Below are 19823 nucleotides of genomic sequence, written 5' to 3'. Positions count from 1 at the left end.
AACTGATTTAATGGTCTTCCGTGCAACCACAAGGGCTGCAGGCGGACTGGTGCCTTCTACGGGCAAAGCAATCTGATATGAATGCTTGCTGTTTCCTTTTCTGATCTTAATTTCATTCTACTTTCAGGAACTTTCAGGGTGTGGGAGCAAAACTTGCTCGCTGAATTAATTCCTAGGACACCCAATTGGATCTTGGAGTGTTGCAGTATTCTCCAGATGGATTCTCTTGTTCTTTCCCTGGGACTAGAGTTCCTCTCTTGGAGGCTGTTGGGCCACAGGTAAAGAATGCCAAAGGCACAACGTTGTGACCCTTAGCAGCCGAAGGATTTTGATTCGTCTCTGTGCTTTGGATGGCTTTTGTCTCTTCTTGCCTTCCGTTAGAAGTAGGGCTTTGGTTGGTGACTTCGTGCCATATTCTTTCTAGATAAGCAGGATGTCAAATTACTAATCTCCATTTCTTAGTCAAAATGTGGGCAACGATTGACTTAGGTAGATGTGGAATCCACCATCTTATACGACGGCGGCCTCCATTTCCATTCATCTCATTGGCCAAAAGACGTGACCTAAAAAAGTTAGGTTACGGTCAATACTTAACTCTACGAGTGGGAGAAAAGTATATCAGAATTGCATGTTGGAATTTCTCAGAAACATAGGTAGATAAATAAAAATATTTTAGAAAAAGGTGCAACGGGAGGATATTTTCAAAGCATCATCCAATCTAGTGCTATTCTCACCGACACATGCTTAAGGACAAAAATTTGATGGACTCTGGTGCTCTGGAATTCTCATCAAATTAGGACTAGTTTTCTAATTTTAGGCACAACTCTTCTAATTTTAGTTGTGTGAATTAGGACTAGTTTAGGCACCTGCCTTGCTCGTTTAATCACTTAATAAAGCAGGCATCACTTTTAAGTCACCATCGAGTTAATATCCCACAACCGAGATGGATTTGAGGGACCACCTTATCGGCATCAGGAGTGTCCCATTTACCAAGCTTGATGCCACTTAAAGTTGTTGAGCCTACCCATCAATCCATTTGGTCCACTTAAATTATAAATTGGGACAGGTAGCTTGAATTATAAATTAGATAAGATAAGCTAATTCTCATTAGTGACAGAGGCTTGCTAACTTGCTAAATTAGGACTCACTTTCAATGATGCAGATGTATCAACCATCGAACCCTCCTATATACATGTAGTTTTTAGACAAAGACAACTTACAGAATTAACATGATTCTTTGACGCGTTGGTTTCTACTTTCTTGAAGGACATTTGGTAAATGGGAATTCATAAACCAGACTTCAAATAACTGATACAAGACTTGATGGTTGTGGTTATAGTTATTCCAATAAAATTACCGTCTCGAAAGAGCATGAACAACTAAAGCTGTCGAATTACCAAACCATTAGATACAAGATATTGCACTTATTCATGTAACAATACAAGCACGTTATTCTTGACACCAAGGATTCTCTTTATAAGGGCGCTGGGTTGCTGGGTGCAAGCAGAACAACTAGGTTCAGGACCTCAAGACTCTTTTACTTGGTTTAGGTACAGGCGGAGATTAATTAAATAAAGCATACTCGGTATTTTGAATTAATTTTGGATCGATAAAGCCAGGTTAAACAACCTTTAAAACTTTAAACTGGCCCCCATACATCCAAAGGAAGATTAGACCCTTACAATGTCGTTAGCCATGATGGAACAACCTTCTGCGTGGGAACAAACATGCACTATTGATCTAGAAACGATTGGAACTGCATATAGAAGATTACATCGTGCCAAAATACATCCATGAGTTTTCCAACATTATGTTATGGAAATCAAGGAAACTCACAAATAGGGCTAAAGCTCAAAAAGCCCAAAAGGTAAGTAAGAAAGCCACCCCCCTCTTGATGGAAAGCTTGTCGAATCTATGTACAAGCACACAAGAACAGGAAAACTGCACAAACTCTTTTCGTAGCTCTTGTGATCTTATTGATGTAGAGGAAGGAGTTGGGGTGGCATACTAAATAGGGCCTTGTTCAAGTTCTCGTGCACTGTTTCAAATCCGGCTCCATCGGACCGCACGACGATGTCCGGGCGGACCAGGCTGATAACCTCCAAAATGGTCGCTTGCGCTGCTTCGGCGCGCGTGATAGCTCCATCTCCGATCTCAGTATCTCCCACATCACTTGCACATCTTGGTATCCACAGGTCTGCACGTCGTCACGGAGTTTAAGGATACCACCACCTGCTCATATCATTCATAGACGTGGTTACCATCAAGGCTATTCGTAATAACCAAAAGAAACTAATATTAATATCAGTTATAGATCTCGCAATTTGATGCAGAATCCATGATCAGAGACTGAGAGACATGACATCAGTGGACCAACTTGATCAGAACATGCACACGTTAACAATGTGGGCAGCAGAGACTGTGATGTAACCAAGAGCCGACTATAAATGTACATTATTTTTTAAATTAGTTATCACTTTTAAGTTTTCTCGGATTAAATAGTATTACTATACTTTAGTAGAGTCTACTGTGTTTATAATAGGCATTGTAGAGATTTTTTTTTATAAAAAAATGGAAAGCCAAACTCAATTCGACCACCTCTACCAATTCCTAGAAAAACGCAACTCTCTACTAATAACTACTACTGTCATTTTCATGATAAGATACAACTTTTCTACCAAACATATGAAAATTCTATAGACGAACACCGTAGAATTCCACAAGCTAGTTTTAGTTTCAACATAGAAGACCCAGCCAAATTTGATAAGTCATCGGCTAAGTAAATTGGTCTCATATAACTATATCCTCTTAAAAAGGAGAGAGATAAGTCATCCCTTCTACCCTCACCCTTATATAAGAAGAAATACGTGACCTAGTATAGATAGAGCTCGCCCAAACGATAAAAGAGGATATTCCTAGAATATTTCCTCTATGACATTAATACAGCCACTCTAAAATGCAATGAAAATCTTAAAAGAACAGAATACTTCGATCAGAATATCTTACATTTATATTTTTGCGCAAATAATATCATATTTTATAAGATATTTACTTTTAAGTGAGCAAATAATACACACACATATATATATAAATAATAGTAAAAAAAATTTGGCTAAAAAATTCATACAATTCTAATATGGATATATCTAAAAAGATCAAAAAAATAATAAATTTTGGAACACTCTAGGTAGCTCGCTCTTTCCGACCTAAAGAACATCTCTAGAGTATTTGGACATGTACAAAGCCACCCAGTCTACAATTTTATTAGCCTTTTAGACATGCTTGGTCTGAAAGGCCAACTCAAATATCTCGAATCAATGAGTGATACCTATCTATACCGCCGGCCCTTTCGGAATTCAGCCAATAACCATAGCCTAATACTGCCGTAGGTAATCTTAGCTATTTAGTGGATGTGGCTCAAGGGAAAAAAAGCACCAGGTGGTCCTGAAAAAAAGTGCGGCTAAGATACCCAAGATCGACGGTTAAAATCAAAAGAAGCACAGAGTGCTTCGTCCAACACCGCTCTCTCCCCGTCACTCTCCGTGCCGACCCCTCTCAGTAGAACCTTCTACGCCCGTTCGCAAGGCGATGGACCATTAATTTTTTGTCCCATAAAAATACAGAAATAAAGACCACCATCCACTCATTCAAGCTGGTGTGTAATCCCGTGACCGATTGCAATCACCAAAAAAGATAAAAGAGAGAAAAGAAGAAGCACAAGAAGAAGAGGGGGGACGTTTATAAAGAAGCAATTATTCGCCCTTTTATCTGATAACTTTGAGATTCGTTTCTAGATATTAGCGCGTACAAAGATCACAAGGAAGAGCGTGTCTGCTATTGAAGTGAGCATCTAAAAATCATTTTATTATTATTAAAAAATAAAACCAATTAGAAATCAACCTCCCAAGATCAAAACTTTATTTTAAACAACTTAAAAATATTAATTATTTCTTTCAGCGAAAGGGAAGGCCGGTGAGGCTGAGAAGTGAGAATTGAGGGAGAGGGAGAGGGAGAGGAGTAGAGCGGTAATCTCACCGTTCTTTCGGGCCTTAACCCGGGCGGAGACAGTGACCCAGGCTCGCTTCACCGGGAACACGACCTTCTTCTGCCACCAGGCCATCACCCGGGCGCCTATCCTCCTCCGCCGGATGGCGGCGTACCTCACTGCGAAGGACCCCAACCTTCCTGCCAGACTTGCTCCCCTCCCGCCCGCCTCCACGCTTCCCTCCGGCGATGGAGATGTCTTGTAAATAATTATCCTCCGCGGCGCCACCAACTCCGGCGAGATCTCCAACCGTCTCTCTTTCTCTCACTCCGGCGAGATCTCCAAACGTCTCTCTCTCCCTCTCTGTCTCTCTCCCCCCGCTTCTCCGCTCCTCGCTGCCTTTTTTCCCCCTTTTATCCCAATTCTTTCAAAGTGTTTGATATTCTCACCCAGTTATTTTTTTTTAATTGGAGACTGACGAGTGCGAGAACCGGCTCTTAAGATAACTGGCCGTTACATAGCTGTCGTTGGTACCGCGAAATTTGTGCACACCATGACGTAACAGCCGTTATATATACAGTGTTTTCTCCATTAATTTGTTGTTATACTGCCTCCAAGAGTATTTCAAAAGTTCTAAAGATATGTTTGAAGACTCACAGAATATTCACCTAAGAAGATGGACAGAATTTTCACTTCTTGAATTTTTATTTTTTCCTCTAACCTCTTTTCATTAGTGATATAAAAAGGGCAACATTAATTTTCCATGAGTAACTCTATATATCATTATGTTTTTATCTCTCAATTACATATATGATTTGAAGAATTGGATATTTCTTAGAATACTACTTCAACATAATATCAAATAATTAAATAAATAGTTAAACAATATTACTGTAATTTTTTTTTTTGGCTTAACGAGATAGGATGGACAGCATTTCTTATTATTATTATACTCTAACAGCCATGATAATGACTTAATATATTAATAAATTTGAAAATTAGATTGCGACAAGTGCAAGGGTTATATTCTGACGGAGGATTACGAGTAGCGACATCGTTACATTGGGCAAACGGCGTTATAGGGGGAGGGCATAATTAGAAATCAAGCTTGGGGGAGGACGTCAGAACCTCTCCTTGCAGATGTTCACAGCATCCGGTCTCCCGGTTTCTGCAGCGCTCCTGGCATCGCTCAGGGGATGGCGGCAACTGCCACGCGGCTGTACGCATCGTCCACCACGCGCTCTCCAGGAAGAACTCGGAGGACGGGATCTGTGCCCATTTGGTGCCGTGTCGGACGATCTCATCATAGATTCACTCTCCAACCTGTGGGTCCCGCTTCATGACCAACTAGAACGAGACGCGTCGCCTCATACGACTGCAACGCTGTTTGAGACGGCATAGCGAAACGACCTGGCGCGCCCACCGCCTCCCCTAAGCATTGACGGGGACGTCTCTTTGATTCTCGAGTAAATACGTGGCATAGGGCCATTGGAACTCTTACCCCCATGCATTGACTGCTGTCTTCCACGTGGCGGCACTTGAGGGACGGTCTTGGATGCCCGTTTCAGCCAGGGGTTCGGTACTGACGTGATGTTAACGGGGTCCACGTCAGCGATGTCGTAGACATTCTAATCTCCTCGATGGTGAATTGCCGTTGCGATGACGGATGTGGAATCTTCCCCAATGGCACTCCCTTGCTAGCGGACTAATTAATGACAAAAAAAAAAAAGGAATCAATTGAAATATAAGATGATGCATAGGATCAGGAACCTTGTTCCAATTTATTCTGACGGTTTAGGTAGAAGGTCTTGGTTCCACCACTGTCCTCAGTCAAATTTGTTTTAGTGATGTGATACTTAATCAGTTATGCGTATTTAACGATCACTAGTGACATGTCAATAGCATGAATGTTTGATTAATATCAACCACTAATGTTGCTCTATGATTCGCCGGGACCTACATGTGTACTCTGTTGAGACATCCCATTTTGGCATGATGTATAGATTATCAGTGAAGATTTTGATTTTTGCTTGTGCAGCAAAACAAGGGCATGCTTCTTAACTTAAGAAAGTTCAATAGATGACTATCAATTCGGCAATAAGCCTTTTGATATCTAAATTTTAAATTCGTCGATGAATTGCCCTACTACATGCATAAATGACAAAAGGCACAAAATCGATTTTATTGTAGTAGTTGAGGGCTTTATATTGCAAATCTATATAGTATTTGAAGCATTTAGTATAGTATTGAGTTATAATAATTCGATGATAATTTGTTGTTGACTTTTAAATCGTTAAATCTATTTATCATAAGAACATGTGATAGCTTCGTTTCCAAGTGGGAGGTTTGAAGTTCAAATCCAAATGTTAGTGAACAATCATCATATTCCGAAAAAAAAAATGAAGGTGATATTGCCATCAATGTGATCCCCCCATGGGCCACACTGAACGATAGTGTATATATATCTTTAGGGTCAATTTGGTAATTCATCATTTTTTCTATATTGGACAAAGATAACACATAATTTTCCAATCCTAAAATAAAAATATAATAACATCCAATTTAATTTGAGAAATTTACTCCTTGATGTGTGATGTAGTTCGAGCTTTCTTGCTTAGCTATATTAAACCCAAATTTACTTTATGTTCAACTATTGGATTGGGTTAATGACGCTTGGAGGGTTTATTGAAATTCTTATATGGTAGTTAAAATTGGTGAGTGTAAGAAATAATGACCTAAGAAATACATTTGTAACCATAACTAGGTTGTTTCCACATTTTCCATAAAGCCAAAACTTGTAGCCATAACTATTGACCGTGGTAGGATGCAAGAGGAATATTATAGTTCTAACAAATCAATAAGTCCTTCGATTCTTTTCATTTGGTTTAACTTAATTGGTGTTCATACTATAAAAGCTGATCATGCGCGTAAAACCTAATTAGTTATGGACAAACCATTGTACTTTCTAAAGAAAGAAACAATACTGCTAGTGGTATTGCTATCAGGCCACATTAAAAACCAATGCTTACCTACTTTTTTTTTGACATGTTTGATAATTAGTGTTTTTTTTAATGTCTTAGATAAAGATAGCATACAAATATTTGAAACCGAAAAAGAGAATAATTAGTAACATCCAATTTGATGAGAGAATTTTTCTCTTTGTTCAGAGAATTTTTCATCGACAATTAGAGAGTTTATAATTAGAAAAATGAGAAGGAAAAAAAGAAAAAGGAAAAGGCTTCCCGTAATGGTATAATACAAGGCTATGGGAAATTTCTCGTAGTCACTGTTTATTCCCTCTAAAAAATGGCCTGTGGGAAATAAAGCTATTCAACTGCTAAAAAAATGGTCGAATCAGAGCCATCAGAAGAAAGGCTATGAGAAGATGCGGCGAGGACTAGGCTCGCCGACGGCCGAGGAATCGCCGTGGTAAGATGTGGATGGAGAATCCGAGGTGGATTCCGTCGTCGTGATGCAAGCTGCCTCGGCAATCTATTTTTTTTTTTTTTTTTGCTTCTGCGCCGCCTCGGAGCGTTCCGCCGTACATCATGTCACGCTGTCCGACGTGGGACCTTTTTGAGCCGTCCGATCGTTACGAGGACGCACGATGACGTGATTTGAAAATGATTCAGGTCCACGAATACTGGCTTTTCCGAGGTAGGCTCGGACGCATGGCCTTTGGCTTGTCGGCTTCTGGAGTTTGCGGAAAAGCCTCTCCATAGTGATCGTACCCATGTTATGCATGAGCATGGGGCTAATGTGGTACATGGTGATTTGACCTTTCTCATGGACGGGAGTGGCTCCTCTATGCTATGTCGGCATAAAAATTATCAAGTTACAAGAGTACGAATTGGCAATATTAATCTTTATCAATGAGAAAGATTGATTAAAAAGTAAATGCATGAGGATTAGAGTGTTGATTGGGTTTGAATGTGCCAATTGGCTAAGTTATTGGAGATTGTATATAATTAAACTAGTTTTAAATCCTACCTACATCGTAATTCTTGATCTCGATAAATTTCATTTAGCTTCACCCATCTTCTTCTAGTAAAAAAAAAGAAAAGTCAGATTTTGAAAGAGATGGGTTAAATAGGTTACCTAGGATTGGGGCAAAGGAACCAAATTTGTGTTTCGGAGAGAACGTTAATTGAATGATTTGGATCGGGAGTCATGGTCAGGGCGATCAACTAGACTTGGATTAATTGGGTTGAGTAAGGCTAACCAAGGTAGATGGCTTGTAATGAGATAACAAGAAAAATAATAGGAGAGGGTGATCGTGATAGATTATTTCAAAAATCATTTAGTTTTAATTTTGGTTTCAGTTTTTTCATTAACCTCGACCGGTTGATATTCTTAGTATTTGACCCATATTAGGACAGATATTGCCGTGCAGAATGCGCTTAAGCATGACTTTTGGAGTACGGACATTTTGATTTCTTAATTAGTTTGGGTATTTCACTCTCAAACTAAGAATGCATCCACCAGACATATTTGAGCCCGAGCTGAATCTGACACCAGACAGAAGTTCATGCATGCATATTAGAAAAGCCTTTCTTGTCTTCCACCACTAAAATCAAAAAAAAAAAAATCTAATTTATCAAATAATTAGTTGGATCTGGCTCTAATTCTATGCTCGAAACTGCTTTTGATTGGGCTTACCCACGAGAATTGCGTGCAACTCTCTGACATCACCATCAGGTGGCTCCAGTGCTGTTCCACCCTCTCCATTTAGCCACCAGGGGCTCTTCCCCTTTCTTGGGGCAATTGGAGATCTCGAAGGTTCCAAGTGGAGCGGAAAACAACAACCATAACCCGGCAAGATATACCGTTTGGGGTTACAGTCCCCTACAAGCCACCAACGGAACGACATCACATACGGAAGTATATATGTTCGATATACCGTACGGAGTTCCTTTTTTTATCGCATAATATTTGTCCAGAGCTGCGGTGGCAACCTGACAAGATATACGGTTTACATCCAATAATTGATAAAACTTAAACTTGCATATAATTAATTTCACTGCACTAATAAAATCGTTGATCTTTTTGTGAAGAGTCAAAATTGCTCGTAGACGAAGAAAAAGATAATATATATTTTCTTAAGTCCTTGAACGATTGTTATATTACTTAAGGTTATCCTTATTATTTTTGAAATTTTTTCTACCATAGCATTTGGATTTTTTTTTATGTTAATAGGTTGACTAACATTCTGTTAAATTATTGGTTAAAATATTAGATAAAGATAAACTTGAAGAAGGTAAGTAGATGTTTTCAAACTATTTAATGTAAATATAATTTATATCTAATCCTAAGAGATTGTTTGTAATTTATTTTAATTTTATTCATTTGCTTCATCATGGAAGCTTATGCCGAAACTTTGCTTTGGTAAAACCTTGCCTTCTATTAGCCATCATAGTCGGGCATTTACACTTAGCCTCTATAGCTCTAGCCACAAACTATACCTAGCATATCTTACCTTTTGTAGCCAGCCAAACTTGACATGCATCTTGATTGTTGCTACTATTTAACACATCTTAACAGCTAAGCTAAATAGACAGGCTTTCGTACAATCATGAGATGGAAAAAAATTAAAAAAAATATTAGTAAAATGAAAGTGCTAGGTTATAGTCTAGCAATTGTTGATCGGGATTGTATCCTTCATGTGAAAGAATGATTCATCTTTCTTCGCACGAATTCACTATTGGATCACCCACTGCATATATCTCAAAGCACTATAATCTTCAACATTCCACTCACTACATATATCTCAAAGCAATCGATGGATGATCCATTGGCAGATTCGTGCCAAGGAACGTGCCCCCAACCCGGCAGTTGCAACCCCTCTTCCATTTGGAAAAGGCCGGCCTCAGCAAACAAATTCCCTACTGCAAGAAATGAAAAGAAGGTAATAATTAAGACCACCTAATTTCATACTATCACAGTATCAAATAGAAAAATCACAACCTTAAAAATTATTTAAATTAAGTCACATCCAAAAGGAAATAATTCGAACAATTTGCAGCCCTCTATGCGGATTCATGACTTCAAGACAAAGCTAATTCCTTTCTTCTGGAATCACGAGGATGCAAAGCACCTTGGTATCATCATAGAAAAGGGGACCCATGCAACAAAATAAAAAAGAAAATAGGAATTGATAGCTACATTAGGGCATGGTCCACTCTTCCTCACCTGAACACAGAATACAATGACCAGCCAAAAGAGATTCTATGGCGAGCGTGCACCTGACCATCCTAGCTAGATCCCTTTAATTACACTCTCGAAGATAAGCACAAAATTATTCTGACATCGAAATCTCCACTAACCGATCAACATTCAGAAGATGGTTCGAGGAAAGGTATGAAGTTGGAATGCATGGCATCACAATGGCCACAATCCAAATATGGCCTCTTGGATGAGAAGGAAGCCTGCTTGATGACCATGCCCGTCAAAGTTCCGAAAAGACTGCCTACACTTTTTCTTTTTCTTTTTTGCCTCTGGTTGTGCATATCTTTGTCGTGCTTGCATGGCTACCAAATACGACAGCTTTCATTGTCGGAAGTGAAACCGTACTGAATTATTTTTTGGATGGAATGGAAGTGTATGAACATGAAAACCAGCTTGGTAAGCTCAAATTTTCAAATAAGTTTTAGAACTCAAATTTTTGACAACACTACTAAGAAAACCATCTTGTCGAGCTCTTCAAATTCAGTTCAAGCAATTTTCAGATGCAACAAGATATTTATTTTTATTATTTCAAATAAAAGAGATACGTAGATTATGAGTTACACACTATGTATAGCAGGGGAATCCTAGAACTCCAAATCGGAAATCGTTGTTTTCGGTGCAATCAAGAGATTTTAACATCTGCTGATTGATGCTAGAACCTAGAAGAGCGAATAGCATATGCTTTACATATGGATTGATGGTTTAGTGCACAAAAGTATTTTCTCCTCACATGATATAAGGTTGGTGTGAAAATCAGGAAAAAATCTATTTTGCATACCATGCCGCTTGTGTAATGCACCAGCTATACCTCCTACATGTCATCCCCATTATCCATAATAAATAATCATGATATATTTGGAGGGCTGCCGATGGTGCATTAGTTCCACCTGCATGCAGCATCATCTACAAAATAGTATAGCACAAGATGTTAAGAAAGTAAGTTGCCATGCTATTTGTAGATGATATTACAAAAATTACATTGAAAATTAACACTCGGATAAATCTACTATTTGCAAAGCAGTAAATGAAAAGGATTTAGGAAGATTTTACGCACTGAGGGATGCCCGTATATGCTTTTCTTAGAGAAGATCACATCCCCATGACATGCATGGGCTGGTGGTGGTCATCTCTCAAGATACAATGAACCTGCATTCAAATGATACATTCTGGTTGTAGCTGATCATGGGCCCGGTTTGGGCATAAATAATATCAAATTTTACGTAGGCCTTGCTTGAAGACCGATTAGAAATGAATAAAGTTTAGGCCCGACATCCGGCTAGAACCGGCCCGAGCAAATAGAAGGCCTCCAGGAGGCTGACCAAAAGGAAGCAAAGGCCCATATAAAACGGGAATAGGAGCTGGCTACGAGTCTTCTCCCTTGATGGAAGGGGGGTGGAGAGTTTTCTGGCCTGCAAAAGGGCAATTTGGGAAGTTGGGGACAATAGTTTTGTTTTGGGTGGAGAGAGAGAGAGAGAGAGAGGGGAGGGATTTGGTTAGCTTGATGCACGTCTGAAGCCACTCTTATCTTTCATCCCTTCTCTTTTTTGGTTTTGGTCTTGGTTTTCCTTCTCTCACATTACTCCTGATCCAGCTGGGCCATAAGGAAGAAAGATAGGGGGATTGGAGATGGACTTCTTGGAGGTAGAGAAAGAAAAGGAGGGAGGGGGAGTTGAATGGCTGCTGTGCTGTGATGTTGCAGTGGCTGCTTGGGTACTCGCCTGAAGGAGAGACGGTGGGATGGGACTTTTATTAATTAGATAGAGTGAATTTTCCATAATACCCCTACTTTCTCATAGAGAGGTTCTGGGAAAATTTTTTTCTTACCTTGACCTGAAGTGCCATGGGATAACCTTTTCCTACTCTGCTCTTGCTTGAATGGTAAATAGTACCGCAAAGCATTATCTCGGTTATTTAATTAGTTTTATGACCCTTTCTTAAACATAATTACTTTTCCATACTTTCATTCAAAAATTATATTAAATTAAAAAAAAATTTATATGTTGCATGCATGCATTTTTGTTGAAATAATATACTTGATAGTTATCTAATTTCATATCTTTTTTCTAAATATTTTATATTTATTAAAAAAATTTATTATAAAAAAAAGCCTCATTCACTGAATCTGTCTTAGATCTCCAAATGTATTGGGCTGCCCCTGCGCCCAGCAATGATCAGCTCTAATTCTGACAAGAATATTGGTCTTGGCGCGCATAGCAATTGTCCTAAGAAAGTTGATAGTGTATAATCTAGAAAGCTTTTTCTAGTTGGAAAGCTTTTTATCCGATAACCTCTGCAAAAGGAAAATTTTAAATATATATATCCACTTCAAAGATTAGGAGGTATGTACGGACAAATTAGACTAACAGTAAAAATCTCAATGGGATTAAAAATCAAATAAAAAAAATCTAGATGACAAAGATAAAAAAAATAATTTAAAATAACTGAAACTTGTGTAACCGGAATATATAAAATCATAAGAACATTGATGAGTTTGTAGAAAATTTTATGTGCAATCCTCCCTGCGTAGCATATTGCTTACAGGCTTTTTTTTGTGGATAACTCAAAAATCTCATTAAATAAAGAAAAAAGCTTAATCATACCAAAAATTTCGATTTTTTTTTGGAGATTTTCAATTTTATGTTGAACTTCAATTTAGTACAATTAGATCATCAAAATTTTAAAGCCATGACTTCTGTTTGATGGAAATGGTCACATGCTATCGTATGCCATCTAAAAATTGCTGATCTGGACTAACCGGCTGATGTGGACTTGATGATATTTGGATGAACGAATGTTGTCATTATCGTTCCTTGGCCCATCTTATTGTAAAGAAACTTCTGAAATCTTCTTTATGGGCTGGATTGATCCGGCCCAATCCAAACCGACCGACAAAGCTGGCACATACGAAATCCACCGCATCAGGCCCGCTCACTGGGCCTCAGACGCGTGTCCGTTTCCTGTTGGTCTCACGGGCTGCACAACGAATCTATAAAACCCTGCCCAGAACCCTAAGATCTCGTCGTCGGGCAAGGTTTCAAGGATTTGGAGCCGCCTCTGCATTCAAGTTTAGGGTTTGGTATTCCGGACGCGAATTTCTCCTTCCTTTTTTATTCTTTTGTTTTCCTTTTTGGCTGTAATCTATGAAGATGATATTCGGATGTTATACTCTTCTTTCTTCTCTGTTTTCTTAATTCTTTTCCTCTTTTTTGGTTTTGCAAATCTCTGAAGAGGGCTTTCAGATGTCAGCCTCTTCTTTCTTCGCTTCTTTTTTTCCCTTAATTTTTCGAATGCTTGGATTATTAGGTTTTTGAAGGGAAAAGATGGGGAAAGGTTAAGAGTGATAAGAGAGAGGGCTCTAAACAATGAGTCAAACAGCAGGCGCCTATTCAATGGCGATATCCTGTCTGCCGCATGGAGCCCATACCAAACACCACCTGCCAGACGAAGATTGCTTGGATATCCTATCCTCTCGTTATTCCAATGCCACAATATCTGGCTACAATATCTGGCTACACTAATTGCCTTCTTATAATTTGAATTCTTCCTCTTTTATTTGTTTTTTTTTCTTCTACAATTTTATTCATATTACCATGTTTATATTTTATTTGACTAAGATTACATCCGTGATAGATTTTTTTTCAAAAATGAGATTTTATGGAAGGAAAGGATGATGACGGCGGGCGGCTCTATATCCCGGATCTATGCCGGCGATTTTCAAGAATTATAGAACAGAATGTCTTCTGTTCTATGGTGAGATAGAATGTAATAGAAACAACGATAGAAAGGTTACCTACTCCTAACGGTCAAAACGAGTCTTTTAATTCAATTTTGTATTCTTTAATTAAGAATTAATTAAATTTCTTCAAGTAGAATTCGAACTTACAATCAATTAGTTAATAGCCAACTGCTCTACCACGGAGCTACCCGACGGGCTAGCTTTTGCATAGCGCCTGCAGGGAGATCCAACAGGGTGAGATGCTGCTACAAAATTGTAGGGTGTGCTGACTTCTTCTTAGTTGAAGCTTCAGAAGCAGAATGAAAGCTCATGCGCTCTCTATCCTCTGTTTTTGACTGGAATTAAAATTAGTCATGTTCTTAGATTAATTAGTTTACATGCAATTAATTCCATTGCTAATTGACTCCCCCTATAGCCAAGCCTGACCTTTTCCAATTTAGATCTCATTGTTTTTCAAATGCGATGCTTGGACACTTTATTGCCAACATCATCAAGTACACAAGACCTTCTTCTTGCTACTTTGTGAAATTTTCCATGTTTCAGCAATATATTGATTGTGTAATTATGCCGTAGTACCTTCAACCCAATTCTTGTTCTAAGAAAACTTCAATTCAATTCATACATCTTATGACCCATTAGTAAATGGAATGGTATGAGAATGATCTTACATAATTTGGCATCAACTCTGAGCATCCATTGGTGTCTCATTTTAGATAACGTTCAATGCTACACACATATGGAAGTATATATGTTGGATGTATTTTAGCACAATTGATGACTGATTTGTTCGCTTGGATCATGGATATTTCTTTTTCCCCTTTCACAGTTGTGGGGCATACTGTCATAATAATCCTTGGCACCCCCTCCTTCATCCTCTCAGCATCCCCTCTTCTCTCACATTGCTATAACGTCCTCCTCCGCCACCCTATCACCCTCCTCTCCCTTGCTTTCCTCTTCCTCGGTCCCCGGTTGCTGACTTTCTCGACCAGACTGACCACCCTTTGACTCCTCTTCGATACCATTCTCTTCCTCACCCTTCGTCTCCTTCTGTCGACTCTCTTGACCCAAATGACCACCCTTTGACTCCTCTTCACCACCGTCTTCCTCATCCTTCACCTCCTTCTTTGGTTGCTGTTTATCTGGTTGACCTTCTTTAGCACCCTCTTCCCCACCCTCGACCTCTTTCTCTGGCTTCACTCGACCTGCTTGACCTCTTGCAGCACCCTCCTCCCCACTCTTGGCCGCCTTCTCTGGCTTTGGTTGACTTGGTTGACCGTCTCTTCCAACTTTCGCCACCACCTCCTCCTGCTGTTGACTCGGTTGACTTTCCGGCTCTTGAAGTGAGATAACGGACTCGAATGCCCCCACAAGCGCTTTGACATTGCTTCTCCTCGTTGCCAGCTTGGTCGCTGTCTCTTCCATAACATCATTGGAGGCAGGTGGCGCATCCTTCTCTTTAACCTCCTGCCACTTCAACACCAAGTTCGCTTTCTCCGTCTTCCCCTCTCCTTTCACCTCCACCCCCCCACCACTTCGCTTAGACTTCAACCTTTCACCCACTGCCTCCTTTCCCTCACCTTCCAGTTCCCTCCCTTGTTGGAACTTCAGCTTCCTTGGCACTCCATTGCCGCTGACCTTCTTTGTCACCTTCACTCGAGGAGCTCCTGGCTTCCCAGTATCATTCTCCTCTGAAGTTGTCCATTGCTTGCCTTCACTGTTGCTCTTTGGGGACCGTGATCCATGTCGGGCAGCATGCCATTGCACCCCATTGTCCATGGGGAGAACCTTGTCTTCTTGCTCTCGTTTGATCGCAGTGGTGGTGGAAGTGATGCCATTGACTTCTCTTCTCCTTAGCATGCTCTTTGGGAAACTTTTTGCTTTTTTGAGAGTCTTCCCACTTGTAGGAACCTTTGATGCTCTCTCTGGGACAATCTTCGGAGAAAGGGCAGGTTTCAGCGACAAGCCGCTCCTTGGTGTCTTCTCTTTGGAGATTTTATGAGGGAGGGATGATGGTGAGACAGGCTTCTCCATGGACTTTGAAGAGATAAGGCGTTTCCTAGAGCTGGCGGCTGTCGCGGGATCCTCAGGATGCTGTTGCTGACTCTTGCGGTATCGGCGGGAGGTGTCATGACACGAACTTACCGTTGGCTTGAGATAGTTGGGCACACGCTTTTCTTGCGCCGCGGGGATGTCTCTATTGGGGGAGTCTGCAGTCGTTTGTCCCCCATCAGAGAGAAAAGTCCTTCCAGGGGTTGAAGGAGCTGAGACGCTCTTCTCCTTCAGGTGGACGCCTTCCTTGACTCTTGTAGCCATGGGCTGAAAGTACAAATATGCAAACAAGTATGCCAAGAGCACAAAAAAAATGGAAGGTTGGTAAGAAAAAGCAGCTACAGCAAAGATTCATTATTACATGTATTTGGGATGCATTTCCTTGATGTTTAATGTAAATCTTTTCACGTTAATTACTATATATTGGATTTTATAACTATCATGATTCATTGACTTCCCTTTTGTTATCTTACAGCATAATATTAAATCCAAGCTACCTCAGAAGACCTCAGATTTCCATTAGACATGCTCGTACCAACACCAAGCTTAACAAAACTCAAGAGAGCACAGAGGAGAAGTTAACCGACCTCTGATCACCATTGATATAATATCACAATGGTATTATATGTAATGATATACCCGTAGCTCCGTCTTGGAATTTGGACGATTTAACCTAATGATGTATCCATAGGTTTGTCTTAGAATTTGGACAATAATTGAGCGTACGCTGACCAGTTTGAGCCGTAAGTGTATCGATATGGGTCTGTGAGAACCATTTTACTAAATTTATAACTGATGGATCTATATAGATTGTTTTGAACTTTGTATACATTTACAGAGATGCTTGATGACAAGAATGGGGGAAAAAATGTTAAAATTCATCTAAGCTTCACATACTGAACACAACCCAGGGGGCATATTTGCTTGCAAATGTAAGGTTTTCTAGTTTAGCTTAATTTGTTTCATTGCTAAAAGTGTTTTTGAAACGATATTTTAACCATACAAACAAGGGCGTTAGGTCATAAGTCATAAATCCAAGAGGATGGGCCTGCATCCATGAACGGCAGCAGCTATATTTTAAGGTGGGCAGCAGATCAAAGTTGGATTTCATCTCGAGCCAAAGTTCAGTTGTGGCTCAGTCTACTCTTGATGTCAAGTTGCGTTAAGATCTTGAAGAATGATCATTTTAGAAGCAAAATTTATCAATCCAAAAAGTTTAAATAATTGAGTCTGACTCAGATGTAGATCAAAATCTCTCTCTCTTTCTTGCTGAACAGATACAGATCAAAATCACATGAACTGAAACAACCACCAAAACATGTCCTTTCCCCTAAAAAATAGGATGAGATGTACATCACAAGCCCATGCCAGAAAGCTCTACGGAAGAGTAACTCAAAATTTTGTATGATCAGCTGTCATCCTGATGCCATCCTTTCCGCATGGTATGCGTCACTCATGGCGTATACATTGCAGAGAAGGGTGGCTTCAAACCAAATAACAAAAGAATCTTATGGTTGAACCAAATTTGCCATCAACATGTACTAAAGACGATTATTTTTTTTAAGAAGATTATTTTTTTTAAGAAGATTATTTTTTTTATATACATGTACTAAAGACGAATTCAACATGACGCCTCTCAATCGACATTTTGTATAATTTTCTTTATGTGGGTGAACAAGAAAGTCCAAAGTTCCTGAGAAATTGCTGCAAATAAAAGTAAAAGTTACCTTGTCCTTGGAATGGTCAAAATTCTGCCGTTATGAACTTCTCTTTGAGATGGAACTTGATTTGAACGTCGAGGCTTTCCTTCCTTGCTCGGAGATCGGTTTGAATGAAGGAAGGAAGCATAGGGGAGGGGGTCGTTTATTTGAAATGGGAGGAGTTGGTTGGTCGGTAATAATAGGTGGGTGGACCGGGTCAATGTACAGCCGGGCATGGCCGTTGCATGGCCAATTCTGTGAAGAAATTGTTAAGGATACCTAAGGTTTCTGATGAATGCACCCTCTGGTTCTATCTGTATCCATTGGAGCGAAGGCGAGAGAGAGAGAGATGGGGAGATTCCATCGGGGTGGTCCTATCCAAACCGTTACTTACCACCATACAGAAGCAAATAGTGGCCGTTATTTGCCGACCCAAACCTGGATTCCGTTTTTTTTGGGTTAAAAACAGGGGTTCGGGTAAATAACGGCCATTGTCAGTAATTATCGCAGGAGGTAACGGATAACAGTAAATGCCAGCACTATTGGAAGATATTGTTATTTTAGGTGGTAACGAAATTTGGACCATTAAGATGGTCGTTTTTTAATTATATCTGCCATTTCATTAAATCATGGTTGAAACGGATTGGTTCGTGCACATTAGTCAACATTGGCTCGAACTACCCTGATTTGCTTGCAATGCTTCTTAAAACTTACTACCATGCTATTATCTATTATAAGTGGTTGATCGATTAACTCATAGTAATTTAGGCGGCTAATTGACTCGATAGGCAAAATTGAGGATGTTGCATAACCGTAACTTAGGATCCAACTTGACTTATTTTATTGATTGAGTTGCCCTATAAATTTGTTACGATATATATAAGTTGCCACTGGGGCTATAACCCTATGATTGTACTCTTCTCTAAATATCTTGATGTTATTTTCAGTGCTTGGAATGTGTTTTTTTTTTTTTTTGCATTTAACACAAATATTTTATTTGATGACCGTTCCATCATTAATGTTAAAGAAAATAGATAAATAGATAGCCAGATACATAAGAAAATAAGATAAGAGGATATTCAAGTGATTAATTACAATTATCAAAGTAGATTAGTAAAATTTTATCCTGAGAGAAAAAAAAGAAACTCAAGTAGCAAAATTGGTGGCGGTGCATTTGGCTCATTTAGACTTTCCATTTTAACTTCTTTAGGTTAGCTATCAGACTTTCCGGTGTAGGGTCCCAAGGAGACGGCCCAAGATTACTGTTCCTTTAATAAAAAAAATTCTTATTTTCACGTCCATTTGATACCAACCCCTTACCTAGAAGATGCTCGTCTCCCCCACTTGACCTAACATTCACATCCATGTTTCCCGGTAAGGGTTGTACTTTTTTTTGGCTGAGCCAATAATCAACATAATATTCACACCCAACCAGTCGTACAACATAATGGCTATATAAAAAAGGTGACCAAGAAATGTCTACAAACTATTTTAAACGTGTATCCTTAGTTTTATTAAATTAAATAACATCAATTATTTTTGCAGATAAAAGCTCTGAAATGAATCACATAGACAGAATAAATAATATTCATTTATTACAACAAATATAGCTATAGTGCTGGAAAAAAAATGTAGCTATAATTTACATCCTGTTTGGATCGACAGAAGAAGTAAGGAGATGAGAGAGAAAAAAATAAGAGTTTCTCTTCTTTGATTAGAAAAATAATGAAAAAAAAGTGAAAACAAAAGGAAAGAAATTGAGAGAAATAACTTCTCTCCAAATTCATAGGTTTTTTTTTTTTCAAATATAAGGGATTTGAGCAAAAAAGAAACTAGACATTTACAATAATTTTTTTTTGTCTCAAAATGAGATAATTCAAAAATCATTTTTTCCCTTTTCTGTAAGAGAAAAAAACCTATTTTCTTTTCACTTCTCCTCTATATTATATCCAAAACATAATTTTAAAACCATATATGCATCAAAGTGGATGACATGGTGGACTTCAGGATAGATAATAAGTTAATAACGTGGACGAACTCCCTGGAAGATAGCAGGAGGGTAGACCTGGAATTGCATAGCCTTATGGCTAAGCAATGAAGAGGGGTGGTTCTATATACACCCCCCCTA

General features: G+C 39.1%; 1 protein-coding gene across 2 annotated transcripts; it reads right to left on the bottom strand.

The window, feature by feature from the left end:
- Positions 1 to 13766: 13766 nt before the first annotated feature.
- Positions 13767 to 17834, bottom strand: LOC103707126 (neurofilament heavy polypeptide-like). 2 transcript variants are annotated; one of them, XM_026804642.2, is made up of 2 exons: positions 17723 to 17834; positions 13767 to 16262 (listed from the first exon to the last, which is right to left on the bottom strand). In XM_026804642.2, the coding sequence occupies exon 2, from the start codon at positions 16257 to 16259 to the stop codon at positions 14841 to 14843; it is 1419 nt and encodes a 472-aa protein (XP_026660443.2). In that variant the 5' UTR covers positions 16260 to 16262; positions 17723 to 17834; the 3' UTR covers positions 13767 to 14840. The 2 variants fall into 2 exon arrangements, with proteins under 2 accessions (XP_026660443.2, XP_038984000.1); XM_039128072.1 differs by lacking the exon at positions 17723 to 17834 and having other exon boundaries at positions 13767 to 15029; positions 15063 to 16439.
- Positions 17835 to 19823: the final 1989 nt, after the last annotated feature.

Source organism: Phoenix dactylifera, chromosome 7, assembly GCF_009389715.1.
Source record: "Phoenix dactylifera cultivar Barhee BC4 chromosome 7, palm_55x_up_171113_PBpolish2nd_filt_p, whole genome shotgun sequence".
In the NCBI taxonomy this organism is placed as follows: Eukaryota; Viridiplantae; Streptophyta; class Magnoliopsida; order Arecales; family Arecaceae; genus Phoenix; species Phoenix dactylifera.
This window is presented reverse-complemented; position numbering and strand designations above follow the sequence as displayed.

Bases quoted from the DNA above. Each gene is read 5' to 3' on its own strand.
- LOC103707126 (XM_026804642.2), bottom strand. From the start codon at position 16,259: ATGGCTACAAGAGTCAAGGAAGGCGTCCACCTGAAGGAGAAGAGCGTC.